The sequence below is a fragment of the Grampus griseus genome (assembly GCF_964374135.1).
Source record: "Grampus griseus genome assembly, chromosome: 15".
Taxonomy (NCBI): Eukaryota; Metazoa; Chordata; class Mammalia; order Artiodactyla; family Delphinidae; genus Grampus; species Grampus griseus.
In genome coordinates, this window is record NC_139009.1 from 74,692,725 (window position 1) to 74,706,717 (window position 13,993).

The 13,993-nt window shown below is 47.3% G+C and overlaps 1 protein-coding gene across 3 annotated transcripts in view; it reads right to left on the reverse strand.

Moving 5' to 3' along the window:
* ST3GAL5 (ST3 beta-galactoside alpha-2,3-sialyltransferase 5) overlaps nucleotides 1-13,993 on the reverse strand; it is a 49,568-nt gene that overhangs the window by 20,010 nt on the left and 15,565 nt on the right. For 2 of the 3 annotated variants that reach the window (XM_082672050.1, XM_082672051.1), the window contains exons 2-3: nucleotides 3,847-3,970; nucleotides 1,201-1,312 (exon numbers count right to left, since the gene is read on the reverse strand). In XM_082672050.1, the coding sequence (XP_082528176.1) occupies nucleotides 1,201-1,312; nucleotides 3,847-3,970 (236 nt within the window). Of the gene's footprint in view, nucleotides 1-1,200; nucleotides 1,313-3,846; nucleotides 4,297-13,993 lie in introns of those variants that run through there. The other variant, XM_082672052.1, reaches the window with a different exon arrangement.

Genomic DNA, 13,993 nt, shown 5'->3' on the forward strand with positions numbered 1-13,993 from the left:
TGAGGTACTTCAAAGCACGTACAGAAGAGAAACATGTGAATAAAAACCAGGCCTAGAAAAGGAGCTTTGTGCCTACTAGCTTACTGGACTTGGATGACCACCCCACTGCACAGACGCTGTTATCTACACCTCATGGCTGAGGAAACTGGGACTCCAAACGATTCAGTCGCTTGCCTCGGGTCTCACTGTTACGAAGTGGCATTTAGATTTGAATCCAGGTCAGAAGTTTGAGCTCTCTCCTCTGCATCATGCCACCTGTAACTTCTGGCTTCCTCTCGGTGGACGCTCCCTACCCCAGCAGAGAGCAGAGTCATCAGGAGACGGGACTCTGAAACCACACTGCTGGGTCCAAGCCTTCACACCATCACTTACTTGCCGAGATAACCTTAGACAGGTTACTTAAGGTTCTTCCCTATACTCATCTATGACGTGGGGATGATAACAGCAGCTGTATCCCCAGGACTGTTATGAGGGTTCGATGAGTTTCTATTGCTAAAGCATTTTCAGAACAGCTACACAGTATATACTAAACTAGATTAACTAAAATAGTTAACTAAACTAGGTGTGAACTTGGGCCAGCAGCCTAACCTCCCAGGCCGTCATCTGTAAGATGCAGAGAACCCTGGGATATCTCTCAGTCATGATGATCACTAAATGAGATAATATATGTAAAGCAGCCATACATGTCGGTTATCATTATTACCATGCTACTTTACTTAAAATCACCTGTCTTTTGTCCAAGGCTGAACAGTATCAGATAATTTACAACTCAAACAATCAGTGAAATCAGGATTTAATATGTCAACTGATTAAAAAAATAAATATACATTGAAGGAAAAATCTTGAAATACAATGTGAAATCATTAAAACGAAAAATAAAACACAGAAATGACAAATGATACTAAAAGAATTTCTTCCTGATCTGCTTTAAGAACAGGTACGCTGGCAGCGTCATGGTGTATTAACTCCATGACAGGTGCCCTACGGGGTCAAATGGAACTCACCTCACCCCACGACTTCAGTACATGGGGGAAGAACAGTGAGTGTCAGGTGGGCGTTTTGAAGTGCTAAGGTTAAGTGTTTTCCCTTCTGTTTATAACTTTCATGAACATTTATTTATAACACTTGAGAGACAACATTACTATTTAAGCGTACACTTGGAAATATTCTAATTGAAACCACACTGATGGAATATCTAACCTTTATGCGGTTGGGGTCCACATAATGCACTTTTTTCATGTCACATTCTTCAGTAGTATAATTTAACTTGAGGATATAAAGGATCCACACTCCAAACACAAGCAATGTACACCTAGAAAAAAAAAATCAATTACGTATAATGACGTCGTCATGTGATAATCAAGAGAGATCATGTGAAACAACTGAAAACCTAACCCAAATAGAGTCTGCCTGCCACACAGCATAAAAGTACAGTCTTTAAGAAGACCTCTTAAAAAAAAAAAAAAAAAAAAAGAAGACCTCTTAATTTAAGGCAGCATTTCTTATTTTTCTAACAAGTCATTTATGACTGTCTTTGTTATAAGCAAATATAGAAAAAACATTTTTCTGCAAAGGTACTGCAATAAAATCTGAATCACAATATAGATTACTGGACTTAAAAAAAAACTAAGTAATAAATTTTGAACGACAGAATCTCAGCTTCAATTTTTTGCCACTTTAAAATAGTCAGTTCTGAAGATGGTTATTTTGAGACTTTAGTCTGCCATCTTCTCAGATGCCTGGCTTTCGGAATAAAGTCATATTCCTTGCCTCAATTAAAAAAAAAAAAAAAAAGTCAGTCTTGGGACTTCCCTGGTGGCGCAGTGGTTAAGATTCTGCGCTCCCAATGCATGGGGCCCGGGTTCAATCCCTGGTGAGGGAACTAGATCTCACATGCATGCAGCATTAAGAGTTCACTCTACAACTAAGGAGCCCACGTGCCACAACTGAGGAGCCGGTGAGCCACAACTAAGGAGCCCACCTGCCACAGAGAAGACCCGGTGTGACCAAATAAATAAATAAATAAATTTTTTAAAATTAAAAAAATATATATATATATAGCATTTAGCATAGTATACCATAGATGCTAAATAGTTCTTAATATTTGAGGATTATGTTGCAAGAAAGTATTGCTAGGAAGTGTTTTCAAGACTTCTTGATTCTCATTTCAATAGACTCTACCATGAAAACTTGGACAAGCATCTTAATTCTTCTCTGGGATCAAATACAACGCTAAGTGAATGGGATGCAACCATTTGCATAAAAAAGAGACGGTCGGGGGAGGGGAATACACACACACAGTATTTCTTACATACACAAGACTGCTAATATTGGTCATCTTTAAGTGGAAAGAGGAAATGTGGGGAGCAGGGATGGGAAGATGTTTTACTGAGTACCTTTAACATCTTTTGAATATTATGAATGCAATATGACCTATTCTTTTCTCCAGTCCCAGAAAAGGTATTATATTCAGTGCATTAATAATTCCCTTATTTTGATTATAAGAGAAAAAAAAGGGGGAATTCCCTGGCGGTCCAATGGTTAGAACTCCGAGCTTTAGATGCAGGGAGCACGGGTTCAATCCCTGATCGGGGAACTATGATCCCACAAGCTGTGCGGTGTGGCCAGAAAAGAAAAAAAAAAAAGGAAGGAAGAAAAGGTTAAAAGCAGGCCCAGAATCTACAGCCCTGATTCCGTTGTTCTGTAATTCCTGGTTGCAAGTCTGTCTCGGCCACACTGTAAGCAGCACGGGGCCCAGGTCTATCTCCCATGCGGCCAGCATGGTGCCAGGCATATGGGGGCCTCGATAACTACTGGCTGATGACAAAAGGAGATGGAAAATGATCTGAGTGTTTATTAACATACATTTCCTTTCCCACCTTTCTTCTTCTACACCTCCCGAATTAGTAACATGAGACGGGAGGCTAGATTTCAGGGTTGGATTTCTACCTGTCGCCATGAAAGAAAGGGTAGTTTACCACCTAGTTTGGCTGGTACCAAGTAAAACGGACAAGTTCCTCCTTTAACAATTCTATCTCGGGAGTTCCCTGGTGGTCTAGTGGTTAGGATTGGGTGCTTTCACTGCAGTGGCCTGGGTTCAATCCTCGGTCGGGGAACTGAGATCCCACAAGCCTTGCCGAGTGGCCAAAATTAAATAAATAAATACAATAAAATATTAAAAAAACAAAAAAACAATTCTATCTCTTACTAGGACGTACGGGTGACCTGGCTGGTACCCCTCTCATCCTTTTTAGTGTTTGATGTTCAATGTTATTCAAATGCCTGTAGGGGACTTTAATTAACTGTATTTTTAGATTCACTGGAAATGGCAAAGGCAAAGGGGACAGCCCTCTTGCACTAGGCAGCGGCTGGAAGGGCTGTGCACCGGAAGCTGTGGAGCCTGGAGACTCCCGGGCTGGTGCTGTGCTGCCTCCAAGCACAGCCTGATGCAGGAGACCACAGCACCTGTGCTCTGAGCCTTGACTCAGATGTGCCTTATTTCTTTTTTTTTTTTTTGTGTTACGCGGGCCTCTCACTGTTGTGGCCTCTCCCGTTGCGGAGCACAGGCTCCGGACGCACAGGCTCAGCGGCCATGGCTCACGGGCCCACCTGCTCCGTGGCATGTGGGATCTTCCCGGACCGGGGCACGAACCCGTGTCCCCTGCATCGGCAGGTGGACTCTCAACCACTGCGTCACCAGGGAAACCCAGATGTGCCTTTAAATGATCCTGAACAAGGGTGACTGCAGATGAGAGCCATCTTCAGGGTTCTCACTGAATTTTTCCCCCAGTTCTACCCAGTTGACCCAAATCAGAGGTGTCTTGCAACCTGAGGGCTCGTGCTTACTTGAGGATGTCTTTTAACAACAAGCTGGGTCTTCTCATCTTGTTCTGAGCACGGGTGTACCATTGCAGGGAGGGCCGCGAGCAATCGCTTTTCAGCTTCACACGGTTGTACTGGCTTGGCATTGCTGTGAAGAGAGGAGAGGGCAGGAGAAGGGAAAGAGGAAAGTGAGTTCAGCAGATTATGCTTTTAAAGAGCTTTTTTTTTTTTTCTTGGCCTCTCTGCGCAGCTTGCGGGATCTTAGTTCCCCGACCAGGGACTGAACCTGGGCCCTTGGCAGTGAAAGCGCTGAGTCCTAACCACTGGACCGCCAGGGAATTTCCTAAAGAGCTTTTTTTTTTTTTTTTTTTTGCGGTACGCGGGCCTCTCACTGTTGTGGCCTCTCCCGTTGCGGAGCACAGGTTCCGGACGCACAGGCTCAGCAGCCATGGCCCACGGGCCCAGCCGCTCCGCAGCACGTGGGATCTTCCCGGACCGGGGCACGAACCCGCGTCCCCTGCATCGGCAGGCGGACTCTCAACCACTGCGCCACCAGGGAAGCCCTCCTAAAGAGCTTTGATGTGGTATAGCCATACCACGAAATACTACTCAGCCAAAGAAATGAGTGACCGATTGATACACGCCACTGGATGAATCTCGAGGCAATTATGCTGAGCCAATACTAAAAGGTTACATGTTGCAGGATTCCATTTATATAATATTCTTGAAATGACAAAATTACAGAAATGTAAACAGATTAGGTGTCAGGGGTTAGGGAGGGGGTGGTGCAGTGGCTATGGAAGGGCAACAGGAGGGGTCCTTTTGGTGATGGAAATATTCTGTATCTTGACTGTACCCCTGTCACTGTCCCAGTTGTGCTATTCTACGGTTTTGCAAGATGCTACCATCGGGGGGAAAGTGAGTAATCTGTGTTATTTCTTACAACTGTGTTTGACGCTACAACTATCCCAAAATTAAAAGTCTAATTTTTGTTGAGTCTTTAACTATTAGAGATACTTACGGAACTATTTACAGATGAAGCAGGAGAAATGAAATCTGCTTCAGAAAAAACCAGGAAGGGGATAAGTGTTTGTGGGAATAGCTGACACAAGTTGAGCTTTAAACTGCTGTAGAATCTGGGCAATGGGTACATGGGGCTTACTATACAATTCTCAAAACTTTTTGAAATTTTTGATAATAAAAGTTTAAAAAGAAAGTGGTATATTAAAAGAGAGGAAAAGGGTTACACTAAGAAAAAAAGAAAAAGAAAACATAGCAGTTTAAAAAAATTTTAATGGCAACTTTAAAAGAGGTTTTCTTTAAAAAATACCTATGTTCTCTTGTATGCCTGCTTACTTATTCTTTTGAATTAATTTTATTCTCAAATTTTCAATTTTTAAGCAATATTACAAGGGGTATTGTAGTAGAAATCAAAACATCTCCCCTCATATCAGTTTCCCCCTTCCTCTCTCCTCTGGATTTTTAGCTGGGCACATGGCCTCCCAGAAAAAAGACTACATTTCTCAGCCACCCTTGGAGCTAAGTACAGCCTTGTGACTAAGTTCTAGTCAATGGGATACAAGCAAAAGTGACCCGGAGAACTTTCAGGGTGCTTTCCTTGGCATACGCCCTTTTCTCCTTTATCCCCCTTCCTGCTGGCTGAAATACTGACACTTGATGAGCCAGTTTGGACCACGCAGCATGTCACCCAAGGGATGGAGGAGCAACAAGAGAGAAGGGGCCCGGGTCCCTGGACCAGCCCAAGGACAGAGCTGCCAATCCACCTTAGACTGCCTGCCTCTGGACTCTTACATGACGGAGAAATAACCCTCCATCTTGTTGAAGCAACTGTTAATTAAATCCCAGCTAATACAGGCACCGATTGTGTTATGATATTTACATATTAATTCAAGAAATAATGTCTTTACTATACTTAGTCTTGAAGCCAGGAGAAAGTTATACCTCATTATTCACTTCATTTCCCCCATTAGTGCTGTGCCATTTTCTTTGAAAAAAAAATCTTTTATCAAATTGACATCCAAGTATTTGATTTCTTGCTACTGTAAACACTCTCCCTCAACTGCAATTTTAACTGTGTAACACTAGAGTACAAGAATTTTCATAGACTTGCATCACTCCATTTGAGTAGTTTCAAAAAACTGAGCCAAGGGCCTCACTAGCAAACCTCTGCTGAAGAATCTACTGAATTCTTAAAGGAGAAGCGAGATCAACTGAGACCCTGGAAGGTTTTCAATCACCACAACTTCATGGTTACTTAGATGCACAGTCAGCCAAGTGGTGGGTCCTAGGGGGCTGCCTATGACCAGGCCATCTATAAAAAGGAAGAGTCTATGATGCCCATGTTTTTATGACCAGAATGACACTTCATACCCGCGTGGACCTCCCGAGAACAAAGCAGACGGTGGTATTGGAACCGGGATCCCACCCTTGCCCACGGCTGGCGCGCTGGATGGCGCTGTGGGCTCCGGGCTCTACTCTGCCCCCTCTTTCTCATCTGCTCTGCCACTCAGGCCGCAAGCCTGCAAACTGCATTCCCAGACTCTCTCTTGTGCCACCCAGCTTCCTGAGGAACTGTGATTGTGTGCTGTCTGCGTGGAAAACTGGAAGGCAAAGGGAGGGGGCAGCCTTTCATATCTCCATGGTTTCTGGTTTCCTGCTGGATACGGACTGGGACATCAGATGACTCTCTTCTGCTACTTTTAGGAAAGTGGAACCAAACAGGAAGAGGTTCTGGAGGTGAGAGGAGGGTCTACAGTCCTGGACTCCTTCCTCTTCTCACCACTACTGCCACACGACACACTCATGCATCATTCAAACGCTCAAAAAAAAAAAAAAAAAAGAGAGAGAGAGATACAAAAGAAAAGAAAAAGACAGTTGTGTTTTTGTTTTGTTTTTCCTATCACACTGGAGGGGATCTCAGGAGAGACCCCTAGGCTCAGCTCCTCCACCTGCCACCTGAGAAGTCTGGGGCGACTGCCTCTAACTCTTGTAGCTCAGTTTCCCCATCTGGAAAATGGGTCCAATATTACCTACCTCCCAGGATTCATGTGGGAATGGTGGTTGCACATAAGAAGCACTACCTCAGTGCTGGCTGTTGCTACTGTTACACAGAGAGGGAAGTGACAGGCATTTTATACAACTATCTGACAGGGCTTTAAGACATCTGCATCCTTTAGGCACTCTCACTTCTGGCCACAGGTTTCCGCTCCAGCCCCATCAGGGGCCTGTCTTCAATCGTATCCATGTCCCTTCCTGGGGATCTCTGGAGAGGCAGCGTCCTCCCAAAGCCCCTCCTGCGCTCACCCAGTCAGGTCCCGGTCAGTCTCTCTCTCCCCAGCCCCTTTCTAAACGCCCAGCTTCCTTCACCGGCCTCTCCTCCCCACCCTGACGGCCCAGCCGCTCCTTCACTCGGTCTGCGCACCACGCCGGGTGCCTTAGAACCACGCTTCCCTCCCGACCCCTGCAACGGTAAACTCCCCTACACACGGTGCAGGACCCCAGGGTCCCGGTTCCCACCCTCAGCACCATTTCCTCCTCGCTCACGTATATTCACGACAAGGTTCACCACTTGCCTTTTACTCACCTCCTCAAGGGATCAGACCCCAAATCCATCACCCTCTGCAGGCCTCTCACCCAGCTCAGACCTGTCTAGCTAACGACCTGCCTGCTATCTTCTCCTCAAACAAAATCACAAAGCAGACTCTTTTCTCCCATCATTTGGTAGCTGTACCATCTACTCAGTCATCTAAGTCCAAACCTGCAGGTTGACCCCAGACTTCTCCCTGGCAACCCCAGGCTCAATCAATCCCCAGGGCCTCTCGATCACACCTTCCTGAACTTCCCGGGCCCACGGACATTCTCTTAGTGGAGGTCACTTACCCAGACTCCCCTGTCTCAGTTTTGTCCCTTCAAAGCCATCTTTCCGTGTACCTGCTTACTGGCTCCCAGCTCATCTCAGGTGCTGTGACGTCAGGTGACACCTTGTCTGTTACACTCTAGCCACAAAGAAGTACTGTTAGAAGCCTGGATGTGCCACACTGTTGCCTCCGTGCCTTTGTACAGATGCACGCTCCGTCTGGAATCCTGGTGGGAATCCCCCCACCAACGATCTGCCTGGTGAAGTGTCTCCTTTCACCCTTAAACCCTTCTCCTTCTCTGTGAAGATCATTTTCAACACCATAACTGTCCCTGGGCACTTCCCCATCTCTGTTTATGAACTGAAATGTTCTGTGTACATTTGGGGTCTCCTCTACCTTTCTGCAAGCACCTGGAGGACTGAGCCGCAGGGCCGGGGCTCTGCTCATCTTTGTAACCCTAACACCTAGGATAGGGCTTGGCACACAGTAGGCCCTTAAGAGACATCCCACATTGAATGGAATGTGCATGACTCGCCTATGGCCTGTTATCAAACAAGATAAACTCCCCCCCCCCACAAGTGTACTTTCCCAATGATATTTAAGATTAAAACTAAAACTGAATGTTAACAGCAATTCTAAGAGCAAAGAGTAAAGTGTAAACTCTACTGAAACATCTAACATGTCGAGCAGCACGGGAATTTGTTGGTAAATTATGGTGCAAACCACTTAGAATACTCTGCAGTTGTTAAAGCCTTTGCTACAGCAAGTGCAATCTGTGGCCACAGCCTCAGCATCAGCTGGGAGCAGGTTAGACTTGCAAAGTCTCAGCACTGCCCCCTCCATCTGCTGAATCACAGGATTCATACGAACGTTAAAGTCTGAGAAGCACTCAAGGTATTCGGTCCATACATTTATTGGCACAGAAAGATACTGCAAGAAAAAAGCAGGTCTGTAAAAAATTATGTCTATATACCTGTAATCATGTTCTAGGGTGCACATACTCAAGGCAGGAGAATTTGATTTCCCGTGAAGTCAGTGAATCCTCCTACTTGGGTTGGAATGTCTTCTTCCAATTTAGAAGGGACCATATGGATTCAACACGACAAAAGGAGGGCCAAGCAGAGTCATCTTCACACACGTGCTGTTGACGTACGGCTGGGTGGCCTTAAGATGCTCCCTCGGAGAACCTGGGGTTTACGTATTTCTAGTCATGATCATCTCTACACCATCTGCACTGTGTCCATTCATTGCTTTTGTCTTTAATGTGCTGTTTGGTGGAGGACGGGTTGCAATGAAAAGTGCAATTAAAACGCTTATCATCATGAGACGTGTTACACATCATTTCTGTCTTTTTAATGTACATTTATCTCTCGTCTTCCCCACCGGAATGTAGACTCCATGAAAGCAGGGGTCTTTGTTTTGCTCACCACTGAGTTCCCAGTGCCTAGGATGGTAAGGGGCACACAACAGGCAACTAATACGTATTTACTGAATAAATACTCAAGCTTCTTATGAGGTTTCAGAGGTGATGCTGGTTTCAGGCATTCCTCCCAGGACGTGTGTTGGCAAGCCATCACCATCTGTCCTGTGGCACTCTCCTGGCTCTGCTTCTCCATTTCCTTCACGGGCAGCTCGTCCCCTACCACCTCCTTCTAAGTGCTAGGGTCCCAAGGCTCATAGATGTGTCCCTCCTTTCATTCAGACTGCCAGAGTAAGAGCCTCCACTAACCCTTTCTACGCAGAAAAGGCCTGGCTTTCAAAATTATATATTTCTACTCACAGGTAAAACTGTCACAGATGCTTCTCAAGTGCCTGTATACCTGATGAAGAAATCATTCTTATTAAGGCCCTGATGAAGAAATACTAAGGCAAGGTCCAGGCCTTCAGTCCACTTGTAGAACTGGCACTAACGTTTTCAAATTAAGACTTAACCATCCAAGATAAGAATACAACAGACGCTGCAAAGCAGTACATGACAAACTGTCAGATTAACTGTAGAGCCAATTACTGGTGCAAGAGAGGGTAGGACATTAATATTTATTGGGAGGAATAAGCCTACACACGATATCATTAAATCCGAAAAACACCTTCTTTGGGGACTTCCCTGGTGGTCCAGTGGTTAAGAATCCACCTTCCAATGCAGGGGACGCAGGTTCGATCCCTGGTCAGGGAACTAAGATCCCACATGCCACAGGGCAACTAAGCCTGCACGCCGCAACTACTGAACCCACCCGCTCTGGAGCCCTCGCACCACAACTAGAGAAGCCCGCATGCCACAACAAAGATCCCACGTGCCGCAACTAAGACCCGATGCTGCCACATCAATCAATCTTTAAAAAACCCAAACGCCTACTTTTTTGAATTGCTATCTGCATTTAACCTGCCGAAGGTCACACACAGACAAGTAGGGAGCTGAAATTTTCAACCAACATCTATCCGTGTCCAGGTCCACGCCCTTCCACCGGGGGTACTTAGGCAGGGTAGATATTGGAATTAGGTGGGTATGCCTGTATGTGAAGGTTTTTCTGGTTCTTTATTTTTTTAATAATAAAGGCACGCCAAAGCACAGATTTTTAACAAAAACCTGAAACTGACAAAGCAGTAAATAAACCGACACAGCTGGAGCGGACAATCTGGGAAGATGAGCAGGTAGAGCTTAGATATTAACACGGCAGCCAGAAGAGCATATGCCCTTCAAGGTGGAAGGTGTCTTGAGAAGGACTTCACAGCAAGAGAGAAGGAAGCCTCACCCTAGGCTGTCCGGGGACAGCGGGGCACGACACTGGACGCTCGGGTGGAAAGGGAGCCTGAGGCCCATCCTGGTGAGGAAGAGGATGGGACGAGGACAGAGATCGATCAAGAAATGATGAAGGGGCTTCCCTGGTGGCGCAGTGGTTGAGAGTCCGCCTGCCGATGCAGGGGACGTGGGTTCATGTCCCTGTCCGGGAGGATCCCACATGCCGCGGAGCGGCTGGGCCCGTGAGCCGTGGCCGCTGAGCCTGCGCGTCCGGAGCCTGTGCTCCGCGACGGGAGAGGCCACAACAGTGAGAGGCCCATGTACCGCAAAAAAAAAAAAAAGAAATGATGAAGACTAGCGCCAAAAAGAAGCAGGCAAAGATCAACCTGGGTCCCGGTTATGGAAAGCAATAATTTTTGTGGTTTAGTGATGATGATGTGAAGAACTTGAGATGATAAATAACTCGACAAAGACGCCCAGGATGCAGCTGGAAATGCGGCCTGGACTCCGCGGAACGCCCCTCCCTCCGGCCGGCCTTTCTTGGCAGGTCCGAGACTGATTCTCTCCTGTGAACCTCTACTGGTACAAGTGACACGCCATCCACGGGAAAGTGGAGAAGACAGTCACTGAAATCATGCTTGGATTTTATGTTTTAGATGAAGAACTGTACTTGATAAAGGAGGACAGGAGACAAGACAGAAAGCCTGCCTCAGGGGGAGACGGCTTTGGAATGCGCAGAGATTAAACACTTCCCAGTGCCAAGGATAACACACCCAGCTACAGCAGGAGCAGAGGGGGCTGGGTGAGGAGGGGAGACCCACCCCGTGGGCAGAAGGAATGAGCAAAGCAGAGGCCTGGGGAGTCTGGAGAGCGAGTGACCAGGTACAGCTGCGAAAGTATGGCCTGGGGTGTGGGCGCAGGCAGGCGTTAAGGGCAATACTGTGGTCTCGTTGGACACCCCAGGGCTGGTGCCACATCTCGGCTGTGAGTGTTGACTGCTGACAGCACACCGCTGCCCCCTTCTCTGAGGATCTGTCCTCTGTCCCCAGCCAACGATTGATTGACAGGGGGACAAAAGGCCTGGGATTACCCTGGAGAGCAATTCAAGCTCCAGAGCTCCCTGGGGGAGCAGCTGAGACCACAATTCCTGTTCCAGGCTCTGCTTCTAGGGAACCTGACCTAAGACAGGTCATTGGGTCAGCAGGGTCAACATATGGGTGATGGCAGAAGGTCACGGACGATCATGAGAAGCCCTTGAAGATTTTATTCAGGGGGGTCATGAGATGTGGAAGAGAGTCGCCGGGGAGGCAGCAGGGACGGGGTGGAGGGGGAGAGCCAGAGACGGGACTGGTCTCAGCAGCAGACCCTGTGCCCCAGCCCCCATGCTGTGGCCAGGCGGGCAGGAAGGGCTTCCAGCTGCATAAGAGACAGGGCTTGAGGCAGGTCAGATGTGGCAAGCAGGCGGGCGGGAGGAGAACTCAAGTGTCAGGGAGGTCACAAGGAGGACGTGTGCCCTTGTGGAGTCCCCAGTGCCAGTGGGCCATTAGGCTGATAAATGCCAGCTTGGAGCCCTGGGGAGGGATCTAAGCTGGAGTATCAGTCAGGGGTGCACTTGGTCGCACGTAACAGAAACCTGGGCACCAGCCGAGGCTTTCAGCCAACTGGGGGTGTCTTTTTTTCTTTCTTTCTTTTTTTTGGCCATGCCGCGAGGCATGCGGGATCTTAGTTCCCCAACCAGGGATCAAACCCGTACCCCCTGCAGTGGATGTTTGAAGTCCTAACCACTAGACTGCCAGGGAATTCCCCAGGCGTGTGTTTTTCTTACAGAACAGGCGCAGTGGCTCTGCAAAGCTGTCCCTGTCCCTGGCTCCCACCAGCCTCTGCTCCAAACTCCAAGCAGGAAGGAGAAGAGGGATGAGCCAGAGAGGAAGGGGAGGCACCCCCATCAGGAAAGGAAAAACTTCCCCGGAAATCCCTGACGGGCTTCCAATTCTATCTTGTTAGCCAGAACTGCGTCACGTGACTACCCCCAGCGGCAAAGTTGGCCAGGAGCTTTTCACAAATTGGGCAAGCTGCTTCCACACAAAATTAGGATTCTGCCAGTAATGAAGGAGGAGAGAGGGAATCTCTAAATCAGCAGTAGGGCCAGCCACAGCCGAGATAAGGGCCTGGGGCTGTTTAGATAAAGGAACAATTAAGGCTGTTCTAAAGAGATTAGATCTCCAAGGGGAAGAACAAAAGGCAGAGCCTTCTAGGGGTTGGAGAGGTGAGGAAGAAGCACAGGAGGTGCTGCTGGAAATCAGAAAGGAAACCTCAAGTAAAATCTGTGACTCTGCTGTGACAGTTCCAAGCCTGGGTTCCATAACGCTCCGGAAATTCAACTATTTAAGAAAGGAGCACAACAGTTCCTAAAACAAAATGCATTTTGGATCGCTTTAACCTAAAAAAGTAATATGGGTGCCCCCACTGTACACAGAAAAAAGGGTGACTTCTAATTTCATCAGTTCCTCCAACATGCTCTGTGGGAATGCCAAGATGAAATGGATTCAGTCCCCGCTTTCTAGAAACCCGAGGTCCAGGGAAATGACAACAGGAACGTGACTCCAACTGCGTGGGGAGGGCTTCAGGAAAGGAGGCTGTTCACAAGTGTGGTGCCTGACATCCAGCGCAGACACAGGCACGGTGGCCTCCCCAAAGCCCACCCACAGGTACTATCACCAAAGCCACGGGGCTAGGGCCCAGAAGCTGGGAAGCAGTGGGTCAGAGTGAAGTTCTAAACTAAACTTTCTTCTGCCCCCAGCCAACAGGAAGGAGAAGTGGCGGGGGGAAGATGGTCTCGTTGGAAAAGTTCAAAAGCACACCAGCCAGGGCCTTATCTGGGGCTCACAGAGTCTTGGTGACCTGTGCTCCCTGTCCAACCAAGCTGACAGGCATCCTCATATAATCTAGGTGGCTAATTTCAAACCAGTTTCAGCCGTGGAACTCTTTTTGTGTTTCAAACAGGAACACTCGCTTAGAATCCTAACATATAACACAGATAAGAGGCATGGAGTTGATCGCTTGCAGGGTTCCTCTGCCTCGGCACTACTGACATTTGGGGCTGGGTAATTCCTCGTTGTAGGAGGCAGGGAGGCTGTCTTGTGCACTGTGGGATGTTTCACAGCATCCCTGGCCTCCACCCACTAGATGCTGCTAGCATCTCTGGTCCTTGCCCTCTCTCCCAGTTGTGACAACCAAAAATGTCTTCTGACCTTGCCAAACATCCCCTGGAGGACAAAATCGCCCCTGACTTTACCCATTGGGATAAAGTCACTATATATATTAAAATCTCAATACTGCTGTAGTTTTTAAAGGATTGCAGGTAATTAAACAATGCAAAAACTGAAAATCAAAGACTGTGGGCTGAAAATTGATGTTACTTGACCTTCGGTATCCAATCTTTTTCTAGATTTGGTTTGGGTTGCATAAGCTCAGAAAATCCTGATTCAGCAAGATACGTGGTTGTGTTCTCATGTGTACAATGGAACAGGAACCAACTGGCAGGCACAGCCCTGCA